The sequence below is a fragment of the Achroia grisella genome, unplaced genomic scaffold (assembly GCF_030625045.1).
Source record: "Achroia grisella isolate CSIRO2021 unplaced genomic scaffold, CSIRO_AGI_Agris_v1 utg114, whole genome shotgun sequence".
In the NCBI taxonomy this organism is placed as follows: domain Eukaryota; kingdom Metazoa; phylum Arthropoda; class Insecta; order Lepidoptera; family Pyralidae; genus Achroia; species Achroia grisella.
In genome coordinates this window covers 747,749-762,996 of record NW_026712585.1, presented here as the reverse complement: position 1 = coordinate 762,996, position 15,248 = coordinate 747,749, and the positions used below count along the sequence as shown (strand labels likewise).

Sequence of the window (15,248 nt, the reverse complement as noted above, 5' to 3'; positions counted from 1 at the left end):
AAATTTATCTTACAAAGCAAACTGCTTATCTGTGGATTTATGTATGACAGAAATGACCACGTTTTACAGACGACATTGTAAAGTCCCATTTTTGTCTTTAGATAATACATAGTCGCCGCCGATCTGTTCGCCTATATCTTTTAAATTACGCAACATGCTTTAATACATACAAAAGGTATATACTTATACTTAGTGCGTATAGTATAGTATAGTACAAACTGAGAAATTTAAAAAAATCTAGAGCTGTTTTCTCGTTGGTGGAGGTCATGCCTAATATGCTAACTCTTGCATATTTATTACAATCTTCCGTCATTCTCTTTAAATGTTACCAAATTCAATGTCAATATAGTGTTAAGCTCTGAAAAGGATGGTAAAATGCAATAGATGTTAACCCTATGTTGAGTGAAGTGACGATTAGCGTCCATTATGCAAACGATGAAAATTATTTGAGGTGCAAAAGTGTTTGGTCTTGGTCCGCCGATAATGAGGTCGTTGTGAACTTGCATTGAATTGTTAGGTAGAACCACTTGTTTATTTATCATTGAATAAGTATTATATTATATATAAATATTTATACATTATTATTACATTGTTCTCAGTTAGTCTGTGGAATAGAATATGGTTTTCTTTATATGTTTATATCCAGGTACCTAATAATAAATAAAACAAACTAATTAATTCATACTAAGATTTTGACGCCATAGGAAAAAAATATAATGTGTGAATTGGGCTAGCTGGCCTGCATATTTCTATTCTAACCTGTAATTCTAAAGTTTCTGTGAGAAACTCTGGCAATACAATGTTGCAGTTATTTCATAGAATAATCTAATAACTTAACAGAGGTGGTCTGTAAAAAGTCCCTAATCTTCATAGGTGCCTCAAAATAAGTCTCATTTATTTGAGCAGTCAAGCAGCTTGTAAAGTAAGCTGTTATTCGATTGCAGGGTGCACGCAGATTAGACAGTGAAATTACAGGATAGTAGATATATCATCTTAGCCCTCTAGAATAACAACGCATGAGTGTTATCTCGGATGTCACATGAAATGGGATGTCCGTAGAGCTGATCATGTACATATATGTATATTCGAATTGCACAAAAATAAACATAAAATGTTCCTATCTAAATAACTGCAACTTAGATGTTTGTAATTACCAGCACTAAAATGCTATGTAATTGTATAAAATTCGCGTGATAGCATAAAATAATAGTTTTTAATTACAGGGCATGTCTTCGTATCTGCACAGCGCGAATTACTTTGTACTGACCGCCTTCCGTTTGATGGTCACCACGCATGGTAGCAAGTTCTTTTTGAAGAAGACTGTCTATGAATATTTATGGGATTACAGAGAGCCTATTTTGGACACCTCTAAGAATATGGCTCCGGGCTTAGTTCCTGTTAATAACATGGGAATGCTAGCTAGAGTAAGTATTGTAATTTGTTCCAATTAGGAGTGTCGTGACTTGATTGTTGGTTTAGAAAATGTCGCGAATTCAAGTAACGATGTACAATTTACTCTCAATGAAAATGAAAATAGCGGGGGTGTCAATTCACGAAGGTCGTCTATAGATAACTTTAATTTATCCATCTAAACCAACTGATTGTAATGAGTTACTAATAATAACACTATTAGTTCAAGCGCTAATGGCATAAAAGTTTTATAATGTCACAGATAATATAATATTATATAATAATACTATATTTTTTTAGATTTACGCTGACTTCACAGACGAGGTTACAGTCAAAATTGGTCAGCAATGGAGCCACGAGGAGTTTTTCCAAATAGACAGATTTCGAGGAGAACCACAGTTACCCAGTTATGATCCTAACGTAAGTAAATTCATATTTTACACCAAGGTGGCCGTTAGTTTTCCGTATTGTGTGTTCCTATATACCCTAGCAGCACCCGGAAATGGGAGCTGGAAGGATAAGAGAACACGTGGCCATGTATAACTGTGCATTCTTGGTTTATTTAAAAAAAATACAAGTAAGACTTAAAGTCAATTCTTGCTGGTAATGTCATTGTAATTCTTAGACAATGCTTTAAAGACAAAAATAATATACATTTTTGAATATTATATAAAACAAAACAAATTTCTATTTCTATAAAAGAATTATTGACAATTAAAAATGTCATTAGTATTATCTAAAATTGACTATATGGACTGAGATATTTTGGAAATTATGGAATTAGTTAGTTAGTTAATTATGGAATTACCTTACTAAGAATTCCCTACCTCCATAATAATCATTGCTATGTCAGGTTGACTTCCACGACATTTCCCCTGGAAACTATCGTGGTAAATTGCCATTTGCCAATCATCCACCACTTATGTCCCGCCAACGTAAACCCTTAGCGCAGGCAGGCGCATCATTATCATCCATAAAAAAACAAGATGTCGACAATAGATATTATTTCTGACTACTCTATCTAGAAAACAGACGGGAAGTTATACTGTTAAATCAATTTTTTTCTGTTCCTAGGAGTGTCCAGATAGAATTTTTGGTTCATCCGAAGGTGTTATGTATAGGCAACATCTTACAAAGAAAGACGTCGTGCTTTATTGGAGAAAAACCGTGTGCAAATTAATGCCTCTTTATTTTGATCGTGAGTATATCTAATATTAGATGATTGGAAAATAATATAAAATACTCAACATAATAATAATACAATATTCTATTACATTGCGAAATTAAAGGGAAAAGGAGAGAATATTAGGTAAGTAATAGTATCTTAAACCGTATCTACTAAGTACAAAAACATGTAGGTATTTTTGTATATTTCACACACAAGCAAACTTTTATATGGCTTTGGGCCGGACCCATGGTGTACCCCACTACAAGAGCATACAAGATTTTATTAGATATAGACTTTTAAATATTTTCAATTTTGTAGCTCATCTATTTAGCTGCCAAGCAGCTTATTTTGTAAGTAGAGTTTCTGTCGGCAGTAAATTACAGGATACGGAGCCATAATATCTTAGTCCTCCGAAATGACAACGCATGAAACACGGAAGTCGGTATCATGCCGGCGCCAGCGCCACAAACGTCTAAAGAGGATGTTCTCCCTTACCATCAGCACATGAGTGAAAGCGATGACCATTTTGTTTGCCGTTTTTTTTTTGTTGTCAACTTATACTCCACTTCCACTCATATGCTATCTTACTCTCTTTCCTAAGGTTGTCTGGAAGAGATTGCGTTAGCGACGCCTTTTATACCTGCTTTATTCTTCAATCTTTTGTTTTATTTTTCATTGTATCTCATATTAATATTAATGCAAAAAATATTATAAAAAATTCCAGTGACTGTCAAAGAAAGAGGTTATTGTTTTTTAATCAATGATCCCGATTTTTAGCGTAACGCGTACTACCTACTTTAAAAACGTAGTGATAAGTAAACTTCATTAGACTCATCTTAATCATTGGATAACATACTAAGTGATGTCACCATTATATTAATATGTCCATAAACCATCAATAAGTTTAACGAACTGGTTTTGTTTTACTTTATGCAGCATCTACTACTTGTTATATTAAGCGCTAATTTATGGTTTATAATATGTATAGAAGTTTTTACAAGAAGATTGCGTTACCTCACTGATTTAGTTATTATTTTTATTTGGTTCTGTTCTAGTTCTATTAATGCTTTGAAATATTTTTTATGCTTAGGATAATAGTTTATGATAGGATAACCGCTTAGGACCGACAACTCTGCTTGAATAGCTTTTATAAAGAACTTAGCATAATATTTTTTTTTTAAATGATCGATATAATTATAGTAATTTTGTCTTATGATATTATGATCATAGCAATACAATAGCAATCTTTAATTGATGAATAATTACAATAACATATACTCAAAGTACATAATAAGATTAAAGACATATGAGAATGTTTGTTCCTTGTGGATTTTTTTAAACTGAAGCTAAGCTTCGAGTACATAAGCTGATTCTAAGCAAATGTTAATTCTGTGTTAACCGTGTGTGAATTGTCTGTGTATTTGCTGTAGCATCGTAGCTCTTAAACCAATTAATCAATTATGATATGGATACGATTTTTTTTATTTGAAAGTTGATATCTCAAGACAATTCACGCAGAGTTTGTATAAGTATACAATTGATACAAATACATATTTTTTTGCAAATACATACCTACTAATTATACACAGAAAACACCCAGACCGATACCAACACTTATACTCATGAATACAAATATTTGGAATCGATCTCGCGTTCATCGGAAGTAAGGTCGTGTAAACTGCTAGACCACTGACGCCGTTAAACATTTCTTTATTCAGGGGATACATTTTTAATTATATTTTAATATATATTAATTATATACAAAAATATATCTTTCAGGTGAAATGCTGGTAGATAACGTACCCGTGTATAGATACAATCTGTCCGAGATTGTGTTCGAGAGAATCACCAACGGAACTGATTGTTACGACACTGAGCCATCGCTACCACCAGGACTGAGCGACGGCTCCAAGTGTTATTTCAGTAAGTTGATATTATAGCTCAGTATTAATATATTAGCAAGAAAAATTATATCTTTTTGTTTCTTGTGAAAATATACACAACCTGTATTTTTATTAGAAACTTTATTCAAATAAACTTACATTTTAGTACTTTTAAGTAGTCCTTACTTATTTTTTTAATCTACCGCTTATTCGGAAAGCTGTCTCATCACAAGAAAAACAATAAACTTGCGTGTTGTTCTTGTTGTAACTTAGTTGTAAGTTCATATTTTTAAGTTGAAATGTGTAAATACAAACTATCAAGTAATTCATTAGAGTTAAAAGAATAAATACAGAACCAACTCGTTGAATAATGAACCTAATGGGAACGAAAACAAAAGTTCTTGAATCAGGTAATTATTGAAAAATCTGTTCTGATTATTATAAAATACGAAATACTAATCAGATTCAGCTCGGGGGACGGAGATTGTTAGTAATCTGAACTAATAAACCCAATGCTAGCAACTATGTCAGGTTGACCTCCACGCGGTTCCCCTTGGAAACCATCGTGGTAAATTCTTGGTGAATATGCTACAATGGGTTAACGACGACCTAACCTCATATCCATCTTATCATCCTGCACTGGTGCCTCGCCAGCGTAAACCGTTAGCGTAGGCAGGTGCACCATTCTAATATCATCCATAAGCTTTCCAATTTGTTGCTTGCTGAGTTTACCGTTGGTCGTGTGATCCTCTGTGAGACTCCGGTTCGCCGTCGAGTCTCCAGAGTGAGCCCCGCAACTGGTGCCCACTTGCGCAAATTGTTGAGAGCGATACAGTGCGTAATCCAGCTACACAAAGTGTACTTTGTCTAGCGAGAGAACGCGCTAGGATTGTAGACCGAATTTGTTGACGCAAATTCGTTGCTGCAATCCACTTGCGACTGTCTTACAGTGTGACCACCTGCCCTTTCAGGGCGGAATTCCCTACCTTTCGGTAGGTTCGTCGTGGGGTTCCAGCCCCCACACCACCCTCTTCCACCCCTCCAGTCCCCTTTCCTAGTACATCACCCGTTCGTGTCGTGATGTCGCAAAGGGGCAAAGCCCCCAGGAAACCTCCTGACAGGGGAGCTCCCCGAACTGTTGTGCGTCGGGATCTGAGGAACCCGACCAAGCTGGTCCCCGCCACTGAGCTGGGGACCTTCCACGCTCGCCCGGCATCCAAGGGCACCCCCTCTGCCCTCGCGGGAAGCGGCAATGATGCCGCCGACCGGGAACCAGGCAGAGGGGAAAGATGCGCGCAACCTGGCCCATCTAAAAGACGCGCACCGCCGTCGCCGACCTCGCCCGCTAGAGGCGACAAACGGAGGGACGTAGAGGAGTCCCCCCCCGCGACCTTGACCTAGTGAAGGTGCCGCCGACGCCGAGAATCCGGCTTGTGGACAAGGGCTACCAACCCCTACCGTCCCAGTCGGGTACCGTGCGGCGAAAGCCCTCACCCCCTCCGCGCTCACCCTCCCCCCCGCCGGATAGCGGGAGCGAGGAGGAAGGGGAAGACAGGCGTTTTTACGGCGACGTACATGCGTCGCCTGCGACCTCGCCTGAGCCTTCGCCAGCACCCTCGCGTGTGCCCTCGCCGCTACCTCGCTCCTATACGCTAGATAGGGGCGAGTATGATGCCACGTCATATGCGGCACTCGAATCGGTGCCACAATCGCCCGAGCCGATGCTCCCCCCCGTCCCCTCGCCGCGACGACGAACCCCGCCGTCCTTTGCGGCAGTAGTGGCAGGCCCCGCCACCCCAACCCCCGCCACCACGGCTCCAGCCCCGCAAATGCCCTCACAGGGTAAGGTCGCCGATACGGGCGTAGAACCCGCCACAGGGCGAGGCAAATACCCCCCCATAGTGGTAGAACGCCTCCCTATCTGGACGCGCCACTTCGACCAGCTCAGGCGCGTACTGGGGGAGGCACCCAACGCAAGACCCTATGGCACGGGGGTCAGATTCCTGCCTAGGACGGACGAAGAATTCCGTGCCGTCCAAAGGTATTTGATAGAGGCCAGCGAAAAGGACCCAACAATAAGTTGGTACTTTTATAGTCTGGCCTCCGAACTGCCCACCAAGGTGGCGATAAGGGGACTCCCAGCCGACACGCCCAATGAAAAGATTGCGGAGGCACTGCAGGAGAAGGGGTTCGGAGTGCGGCTAGTGCGGGGCATACCCGCGCGTCGCGGCCGCCCCGGCTGCATTTTCCATGCCCAACTCGACCCCATGGACAGGGACGAGCTCACACGCTTGTACGCGACTGATGAGCTCCTGTACATGCGGGGCGTCGTGGTTGAGGCGTGGAAGCCGGCATCGGTGCTGCCACAATGCCACAGATGCCAGGCATTCGGCCATGCATCGGCCAATTGTCACCGGCCTGTAAAATGCGTTCGCTGCGGTGGGGAGCACCCGGCGGCGAACTGCGACAGGCCGCGTGACCAAAAGCCGACCTGTGCCAACTGCGCAAAGTCACACACCGCCAACGACCGGAAGTGCCCGGTTTATAAAAGAGAGGCCCGGCAGAGGGGAATCAAACCCCGTCCCCCCGTCCCCACTGCGACGTCGACGGCGCCCACGGCGCAGCAACGGCGGCGCAACAATCCCACCGCGGCGCCTCGTACATACGTCGCCCAGGCTCCCCCTCCCGTAATAACGGTCGAGGAAACCGCTGGCGCCAACCTAATGGCGCCGGCTAACGAACCGACGCAACGAGGCGCCGACGCCGGTGCAACTAAAAAGCGCCGCCGCCGAAGACGCGGCAAGAAGAGGCGCGGAGATGAGCCCGTGACGGCATCAACCCCAATCCCCTTCCTACCTGATCCCACCCCAATATTTGCGTACACCGCACCCCCCTCCCTTCCCATGCATGCCGTCCAAAATCAGGGCCCGCGTGCAGCGCCACGTAGCCGCCAGGCGGCGCCACCGGCACACAATGTGCCGAGAGTGGCTTTCAAGCCGCTTTTGGCGGACGTAAGACACGCACCTCCCGCGCCTCCCTCATACCCCGCGCCGCGTTCGGCACACGCCGCGCCCGCGCCCTTCACACAAGCGCCCGTCGACAGAGCACTGAACATGCTTATTAGCCTGTTGACGGAGCTGCTAACTACGCTCGCGGCTGGCGCGGACACAAAGTCGGCGGCATTAAATGGATTGGCCAAAATCCAACAGTACACAAATGGCGGGTACTAGCCTGCGCATTGTGTACTGGAACCCCGGGGGAATAAAGGATAAAGTCCAGGACCTCCGTCTCCTAGCTCGCACCCAGGATGTGCACATCATACTCCTGGGTGAAACGAAGCTCACAGAAAAGGAGACGTTGAGGGTGCCTAACTACCACGTGTATAGACGCGACGAAACGTCACCGGCGGGCATTGCGTACCGCGGTACGGCGGTACTTGTCCGTCGAGACGTAGTCCACGTGGAGTTAGAGCGCCCCGAGTTCCGCGTCATGCGCTCCATAGGAGTCAACATCAACGTCAACGGCGCGGAACTGAAGGTCCTGGCAGCTTACCGTCCCCCGGGACTGGAATTCAGCCCCTCCGATGTCCGGAACGTTCTGGATGGGAGGAGTCCCACCCTGCTTATGGGCGACCTAAACGCGAAGCACACGGCTTGGGGTTCCCGTCTGTGCTCGCCGATAGGTCGAAGACTCCTCCAGGATTCGCAGATCCACGGGTACGAGGTGTTGGGCCCAGCGCACCCAACACACGTACCCTCAAATCCCACACATAGCCCAGACGTTCTGGACATTGCCCTAGTGCAGGCTGTGCCTTGCCCGGTCTTACTGGAGGTGCTGTATGATCTAGACACACAGCACCTCCCAGTTCTAGCCACGCTTGACCTCTCCATCACCACCACACCGACGAGACCGTCGAGGCGGCGGATGGATTGGCGTGTTTTTCGCGCAGAATTGGAGCATCTACACCTCGACGGCGAACTATCATCGTCAGCGGGTGTCGAAGCCGCCTCCACACTCATAACGGAGCGAATTCGCACCGCAGTGGAGGCGGCAACTACCACAATAAACGTGGCTTCTCGCCGTCGAGAGGAATTGCCACACCATCTGCGCGAAAAACTCGCCCGGAAAAAGAACCTCCGTCGCCTATGGGCCCGAACCCGCTGCCCGCGGGTCAAGCGTGAGCTCAACTGCCTGGCTGCAGAGCTGTCGGAGGGAGTGCGGGATTGGCGTGGAGCCGCCTGGGAGGGTGTCATATCCCGGGCCGGCGAACACGATACCGACCTGCACAAACTCAATCGACAGCTCACCAATGCACGAACCCCCGTCTGCCCGTTGCTTGACGAGACGGGCAGACGTCGTTACGCAGCCCAAGACCGGGCAGAAATCCTGGCACAGCACTTGGAGGGGCAATTCACGGCCAATCCAATCGCCGCCGACGCACCCAGCACTGTCGTCGAGCACCACGAGCGAGTCGTACGTCGCGTATGTGAATTCCGTACCGCTCCGTCGCCGGACGTTACCGAGGTGAGCTTCGTCTCGCCCGGCGAGGTAAGGCGGCTCGTCAGCCGCCTACCGAAGCGCAAAGCGCCCGGAGCGGACGGGATCAGCACCGCAGCGCTCGCACAGCTGCCCCGTAGAGCCCTAGCGTGTCTAGCGAGGCTCTACAACGGCATACTCCGGACCGGCCACTTCCCTACCAACTGGAAGTTGGGTAGAGTCATAGTCCTCCCGAAACCCGGTAAGGACAAGCGCCTGCCGGCAAGCTACCGGCCCATCACTCTGCTCTCGCACGTAGCAAAGTCGTTCGAGCGCCTCCTGCTCCGCCGCCTGAGACCGACTCTGTCGCCTCGCGACGAGCAGTTCGGTTTCAGAGGCGGACACTCGACGACTTTGCAGCTGACGCGCGTGCTCCACCACATGGCTGTCGAGCACAACCGCGGCCACTACACGGTCGGCGTATTTCTCGACATAGAGAAGGCGTTCGACCGTGTGTGGCACGACGGTTTGGTGTCAAAGCTGCTCGACACCAACACGCCGTCAGCATACGTGCGAGTAGTGGACTCGTTCCTCTCGGGCCGGAGCTTCTACGTTTCGGTCGAGAACTGTGACTCTACCACACGCCCAATCGCCGCCGGAGTCCCGCAGGGCAGCTGCATTTCGCCAGCGCTCTACACGACGTACACAGACGACATCCCCACCTTGAGGGATGAGCTCCGAGAGGGAGAGAGGGATGTCGTCCTCGCTCTTTTCGCCGACGACAGTGCCTTCCTTACGTCGTCTCGCCGAGCCTACGCAGCCGCTCGCAAAATGCAGCGGCTGTTGGACCTGCTCCCCGAGTGGCTGGACAAGTGGCGTACCACCGTTAACGTGGGTAAAACGGTGGCGCTGCTTACCCGCCCCGGGTGCAAATGCCCGCCGCCCCTCTTACTGAGAGGCCAGCCCATACAGTGGGAACGCACAGTGCGTTACCTAGGGGTAGAAATCGACCGGTCGCTGCGTATGACGCCGCAGGTGGACCGGGCTGTCACCCAAGCCAAGGCCGCGCGCGCTATGCTGCGACCGGTCTTACAATCCAGGCTGCAGCTGCGGACGAAAGTAGGCATTTATAAGACCTACATTCGTTCGCGGCTCACATATGCCGCCCCCGCATGGTACGCACTGTGCTCGGCCTCACAGCGGCGGAGACTGCAGGTCCAACAGAACGCCGCCCTCCGTCTGTGCACAAATGCCGGACGGTACGTCCGTAATGACGTGATCGCCCGCGACCTCAAGGTCCCATCGGTGGAGCAGTTCGTCGTCCGGTTGACGCGCGCGATGTTCTCGCGCGCGGACAGCGGGCGCGAAGCGCACCTGCGCGGACAGCGGGCGCGAAGCGCACCTGCGCGACCTCGCCCCCCTCCACGCGCGCCCACCGGACGCCACTCGCGCGCTCCCGCGCGACCTACTCTCCACCGAGTGATCACGTCATTTACGTGACGTGGCGGCGTTAAGCCGGCTCGGCGAGCGACATAATGATTCCTGCCACACAACGCCCACAGGCGGCTGCTGAGAAGCAGCCGCCCTCCGGCCGGCCGGCAGGTCGGCTGGTAAAAGAACGACGCTGGGGTGGTTCACCCCAGCAGAATGCCCGGGCAAGGAGCGCAAGCTCGGGGCCCGTACCCAGCGGTCCAGTTAGGACCAGCGGACGACCCAATAATAATAATAATAATCATCCATAAAAAAAAAACAGACACAGAACTTTTTTAAATGTTCATTTATTTATTTTTAGATTTTCCAATGGTAGTCTCGTACCCACACTTCTACACAGGGAGACCACCGAGAGACCAATACGTGACAGGACTTCAACCAAATAGATATAAGCACAACTCTTATATAGTCGTGGAACCTGTGAGTGAAATTTATATAATATCGACCATTTATTAAATCTTCTTATAATATACATTATTATACATGCTACTACAACCCCTTCGATTGATCCCCCGTCCAATTCAAACATAGATCGAAATCACGACGCCCTAAGCCGAGATTCGAGAAACCCTAACAATGCCCTCAGACTAAAGTCGTATCCATCTGCACTCATCTCTCACTCCCTATCGTTCGGTGAAGCTGTAAAGGCCAGCTGTAGCCAACAAGATAAACTTAAAATTTTTCAAGCTAACAATAAAAGTTATCTATTAAAAAACGGTAACCGTTACCTTTATTAAGTAAACATCACTACAAACTTCAGAAAACTTATTGAAAGACTAGTGATACCTCTCATGCGTTGCCATTCCTAATGACTAAGTTGTTATACCTGTCTACTGTATTTTAATATTGTTTGTATCTTATACGTCACATCGCAAAACAGCATAAATTGCAAAGCAAGCTGCTTAGCGTGAGATAGAGATATTGTACTGTCTCTCTTTAATTAATACATCTATTTATCATGTACTGTCCCTCTTTAATTAATACATCTATTTACCAGTCTTATATCTGGAATTTACAATACTTATTAGCCATACTTACCTCTTACTTCTCTTATTTTTAGCGTTAAAATGTTTACGAATGCAATTTTAATTTTTGTTTCATAAAGCGTTAATATTATTTAATTATCCATTTCCAGTTAACTGGCACCCCTTTCCGGTCTGTAGCGAGGATGCAGAGCAACCTGCGAGTCCACGATATATCCCGTTTCAACTCTCCCTACTCTAAGTTTTCTAATCTGGTACTGCCATTGTTTTGGGCGGAATATGTAAGTTTAATTATTGTATACCTAATAATTTTAGTTGACTTGTGTAGGATGGTTCTGGACGGGGTAAAACGGAATAGTTTTTTTCTATAATGAATGAATGAATGGTAATGGAGTGGTGCACCCGGTTATTAATCCATATTACTAGCGATCTTCCTACCTTCGCCTAATTAGGAGTAGTTAATTATTAATCTATATAGAATGTAGGTACGCCCGTCGTCTGCGCTAACAATTAACTCTGGCGGAGCATCAGTGGAGGATGTAGTAGAATGAGGATGAAGTCAGGTTAACCAGTCTATTGTTGTCATCGCTTGGAGGTACACTAGTCCTCATTACAAATAATTCCTTCCATCTCCCCAGTCGGAGGCATTGCCAAATGGCTATGGTGAATGCATCCCTTGACTACCTACGTTAGGTGCCTTTAACGTTGGAATGACATTGCAGGAACAGTTATTTTCTCGATAGTGAAATGGTCCTGCGATTCTAATTCAATGGAGCGGTAATAGTTTATAAATTATCCCCGGATACTACAGCCCCATATTAAAATGCAACTCACGATCATTATTATTACAATTAATTTTAACAAGCAAGGTAGCTTCAATATTATTAATAAATTAATTTATCAAAATCACACACAAAACATAAAAATATTCATTTTTCGAATACAGTTGTATTAAGAGCTTTTTTTTATTAAAAGATTTTATTATTTCTGTTTCAGAATCAAGAAGGATTGCCGTCAAATATACAATGGACAATTTACTTCATAGTTGTTATCCTACCTCCTTTATCTTATGTACTCCTAACATTATTATTACTTCTGGGCTGTTACTTTATAACCAAAAATATTTATAACTATCAAGTACAAAGCGAAATGTTGAATTCCCTGTTACATTTTAAGAGCAAAAACACAGAAACACTTACAAACAACAAAGTGTTCGCTTATGAGAAAGAGGCCTTTATAAAAAAACTTTAGTTAAATCACTTCGATTTATAAGTTATATTTTATTGTACATTACCTAAAAAAGTAAAGACTGAATATTAATTAAAAATTAAAAGTATGGGGCCCATTATTATTATAGATTAAATTTAAAAAATAAATATATTGTCTATTAAAAATAATGACATTGTGTTTGGTTCTGAGAAAGTTAACTAGTAGTTATTATATAAAATACTACTATTTTTTCACTTTAGGTAGTCAAACTAGAATTACACTCAATTCTAATCTATTTTTAATTATTGTAAAAATATAATAAAAAATTCCACCCTTAACGCAGCCTATAGCTTATGTAAGCTGTACGAAGTCTAAAACTACTATTATCTATTTCATAGTCTATAATCAATATTAAAAAGATTATTTATCTTGAATAATGAGTCAGAATTGCCCTAAATAAAGCAACAAAAAATTTAATATATTAATAACAATCCAATCGCCTTCGTGTATTTACCTATTTTGTCACTTTCATTTCCACATGGTAAACTAAGTTATTTGGTACATATCGTCCTTAAACAATCTTTTCTGCCAATTGTGATTTAAATTAAAATTGGTTGTTTGCCATCATTGATGCAAAGTAAGGTAGGTGTGCATATGTGAGTGTCAAATTATTAGTTAAAATGTATTTGTGAAATTACAAATTAATGCTTAATATTTCTTGCCAATTCTTCTTGGCTACAATTACTTCCTGAACGGGTAAAAAAATAACAAAAAAAGTGACTTAAAACCTACATCAAAGATTGCTACTTAATAATTAATAATACTTGAGGCTTCATACCCTTATACGAATTAATACATATTGAAGAAAGAAAGAAGAATAAAGTAATTCTGGCAGTTGCAACTGTGATCCCTTCATTTAAGTTTGCATCAACAAAATTCAAAAGTTAACTACCATTATTAATTGTTTGTAATAGTGTTAAATAATTGAGCCCTCAAGAAATTATGGCGTGAACATAAATACCTAACACGCCTATTCTTTGTTTCTATAGTAGATTGATATTTTTTTTGAGACAAACTTTTAACATATATTCAGAACTCAAGATTCGAAATATAGTGTTCCATACGTATATTTAGCTAATAGTATTTACATTAAATTAAATTTTAATCAAATGCAATTTATTTATTAGATGTTTTTATCTAATTTGTGCACGATATTATTAGCTATTTTGTTGAAACAGTACAAGGGCTAAAATATATTTCGAGCTGGTAACATATATTCAGCTAGTAGTCATGTTGCCCAAATGCAATACGACAAATAGGCACATTTGGTTGCCACACCGCCCATCCTAAATAGCAGTACGTTGCATTCGGTTGCATCCAACTATACGGCTTCAGCAACTTGACAACTAATCTAGTGTATGTTACCAGCCTAACTAACTTAAGGTATATTAACAGTCTTAGATGTGGTGTATGAACTTATGGAGGTCTGTATTTATTCAATTATATTACTTTCATATTAATATTATTTTGCCAGAAATATCAGTTCTCTCTAAAAATAAGTTCATACCTTTGTGACGATATGCTCAAACCAAAAACAATGTACCTACACCTACTAAGTAATACGCTAACATTTTATTTTTAGTGTAAATAAACTGTCTGTCATTTGTATCATGCTGCTAGTCCCCGAGCCAGAGGCTTTATCGTCAATTCTTTCCTCGCGGTCGATAACTTCTAAGATAGTTATTATGGGTGTTGTATTTTGAAGCCTAGTGAAAGTCGGATCTTGTAGGTATATAAAGCTAAGGTATAGTATATACTAAAGTATAGTACACCACGTTACAGCCAACTGATTATTTTTCATCTTTAATTAATAGTTTCAACTATATATATATCAACTGAATTGATTTTTGAACCACAATTATTGTCTTATGTAAAAATTTACATACTTGCAAGGATGCTTTTCCTGAAGCCATCCTCAATTAACTAGGCTTCATAACCCAAACTATGATGAAATTGACCACCTCTATACGTTCCTGGCTCGCGGGTCATATACTGAGTGGAGTACGTTACGTATACAGGTAGGCAGGGTTGCCAGCCCTGAAAGTTTCTATCCCGTACCAAGAAGTGAAAAATCTTATAATTGTATTGGCATAATTTTATTTTAATCTAGTATCTATACGAATGGCTTCCCTGTAAATAGGTATTTTATTAAATTACCCATTCTTATTCAAATATTGACTGAAATATTCAAAATATTCTTATAATAATGTATAAATATTTTATAATTAAGTTTTTATTTGATATAAAGTATAATACTTACCTCATTTCTAGGTACAATGGTTTAATAACAGTTTTGGTACGGCATGGTATTATTATGATGTAATAATTATGAGATAATGTGGGTGGTAGTACGTAGCTGTGATCGTTCCTATAATATCTAACTTGCTCATTTTTAGCTTTAAGATACTATCTTTTAATATTTTATAAAAAAAAATGTTTTGTAAATATACTATTGTTTCATTGCCCTTTATTCCTAATAGGTGTTACATTCCTAATAACATTTCAAAATTATCTTAACATCACAATCCTAGATCTTACTTAGTTTAAGAAAATCGCATGAACAAAAAT

At 43.1% G+C, this 15,248-nt stretch overlaps 1 protein-coding gene across 3 annotated transcripts in view; it reads left to right on the top strand.

The window, feature by feature from the left end:
- LOC131850846 (scavenger receptor class B member 1-like) overlaps positions 1 to 15,077 on the top strand; it is a 47,928-nt gene extending 32,851 nt beyond the window's left edge. For all 3 annotated transcript variants that reach the window (XM_059201240.1, XM_059201224.1, XM_059201232.1), the window contains exons 6-12: positions 1,224 to 1,424; positions 1,711 to 1,830; positions 2,485 to 2,608; positions 4,358 to 4,501; positions 10,730 to 10,848; positions 11,564 to 11,692; positions 12,408 to 15,077. In XM_059201240.1, the coding sequence (XP_059057223.1) occupies positions 1,224 to 1,424; positions 1,711 to 1,830; positions 2,485 to 2,608; positions 4,358 to 4,501; positions 10,730 to 10,848; positions 11,564 to 11,692; positions 12,408 to 12,662 (1,092 nt within the window). In that variant the 3' untranslated portion in view covers positions 12,663 to 15,077. The remainder of the gene's footprint in view (positions 1 to 1,223; positions 1,425 to 1,710; positions 1,831 to 2,484; positions 2,609 to 4,357; positions 4,502 to 10,729; positions 10,849 to 11,563; positions 11,693 to 12,407) is intronic.
- Positions 15,078 to 15,248: the final 171 nt, after the last annotated feature.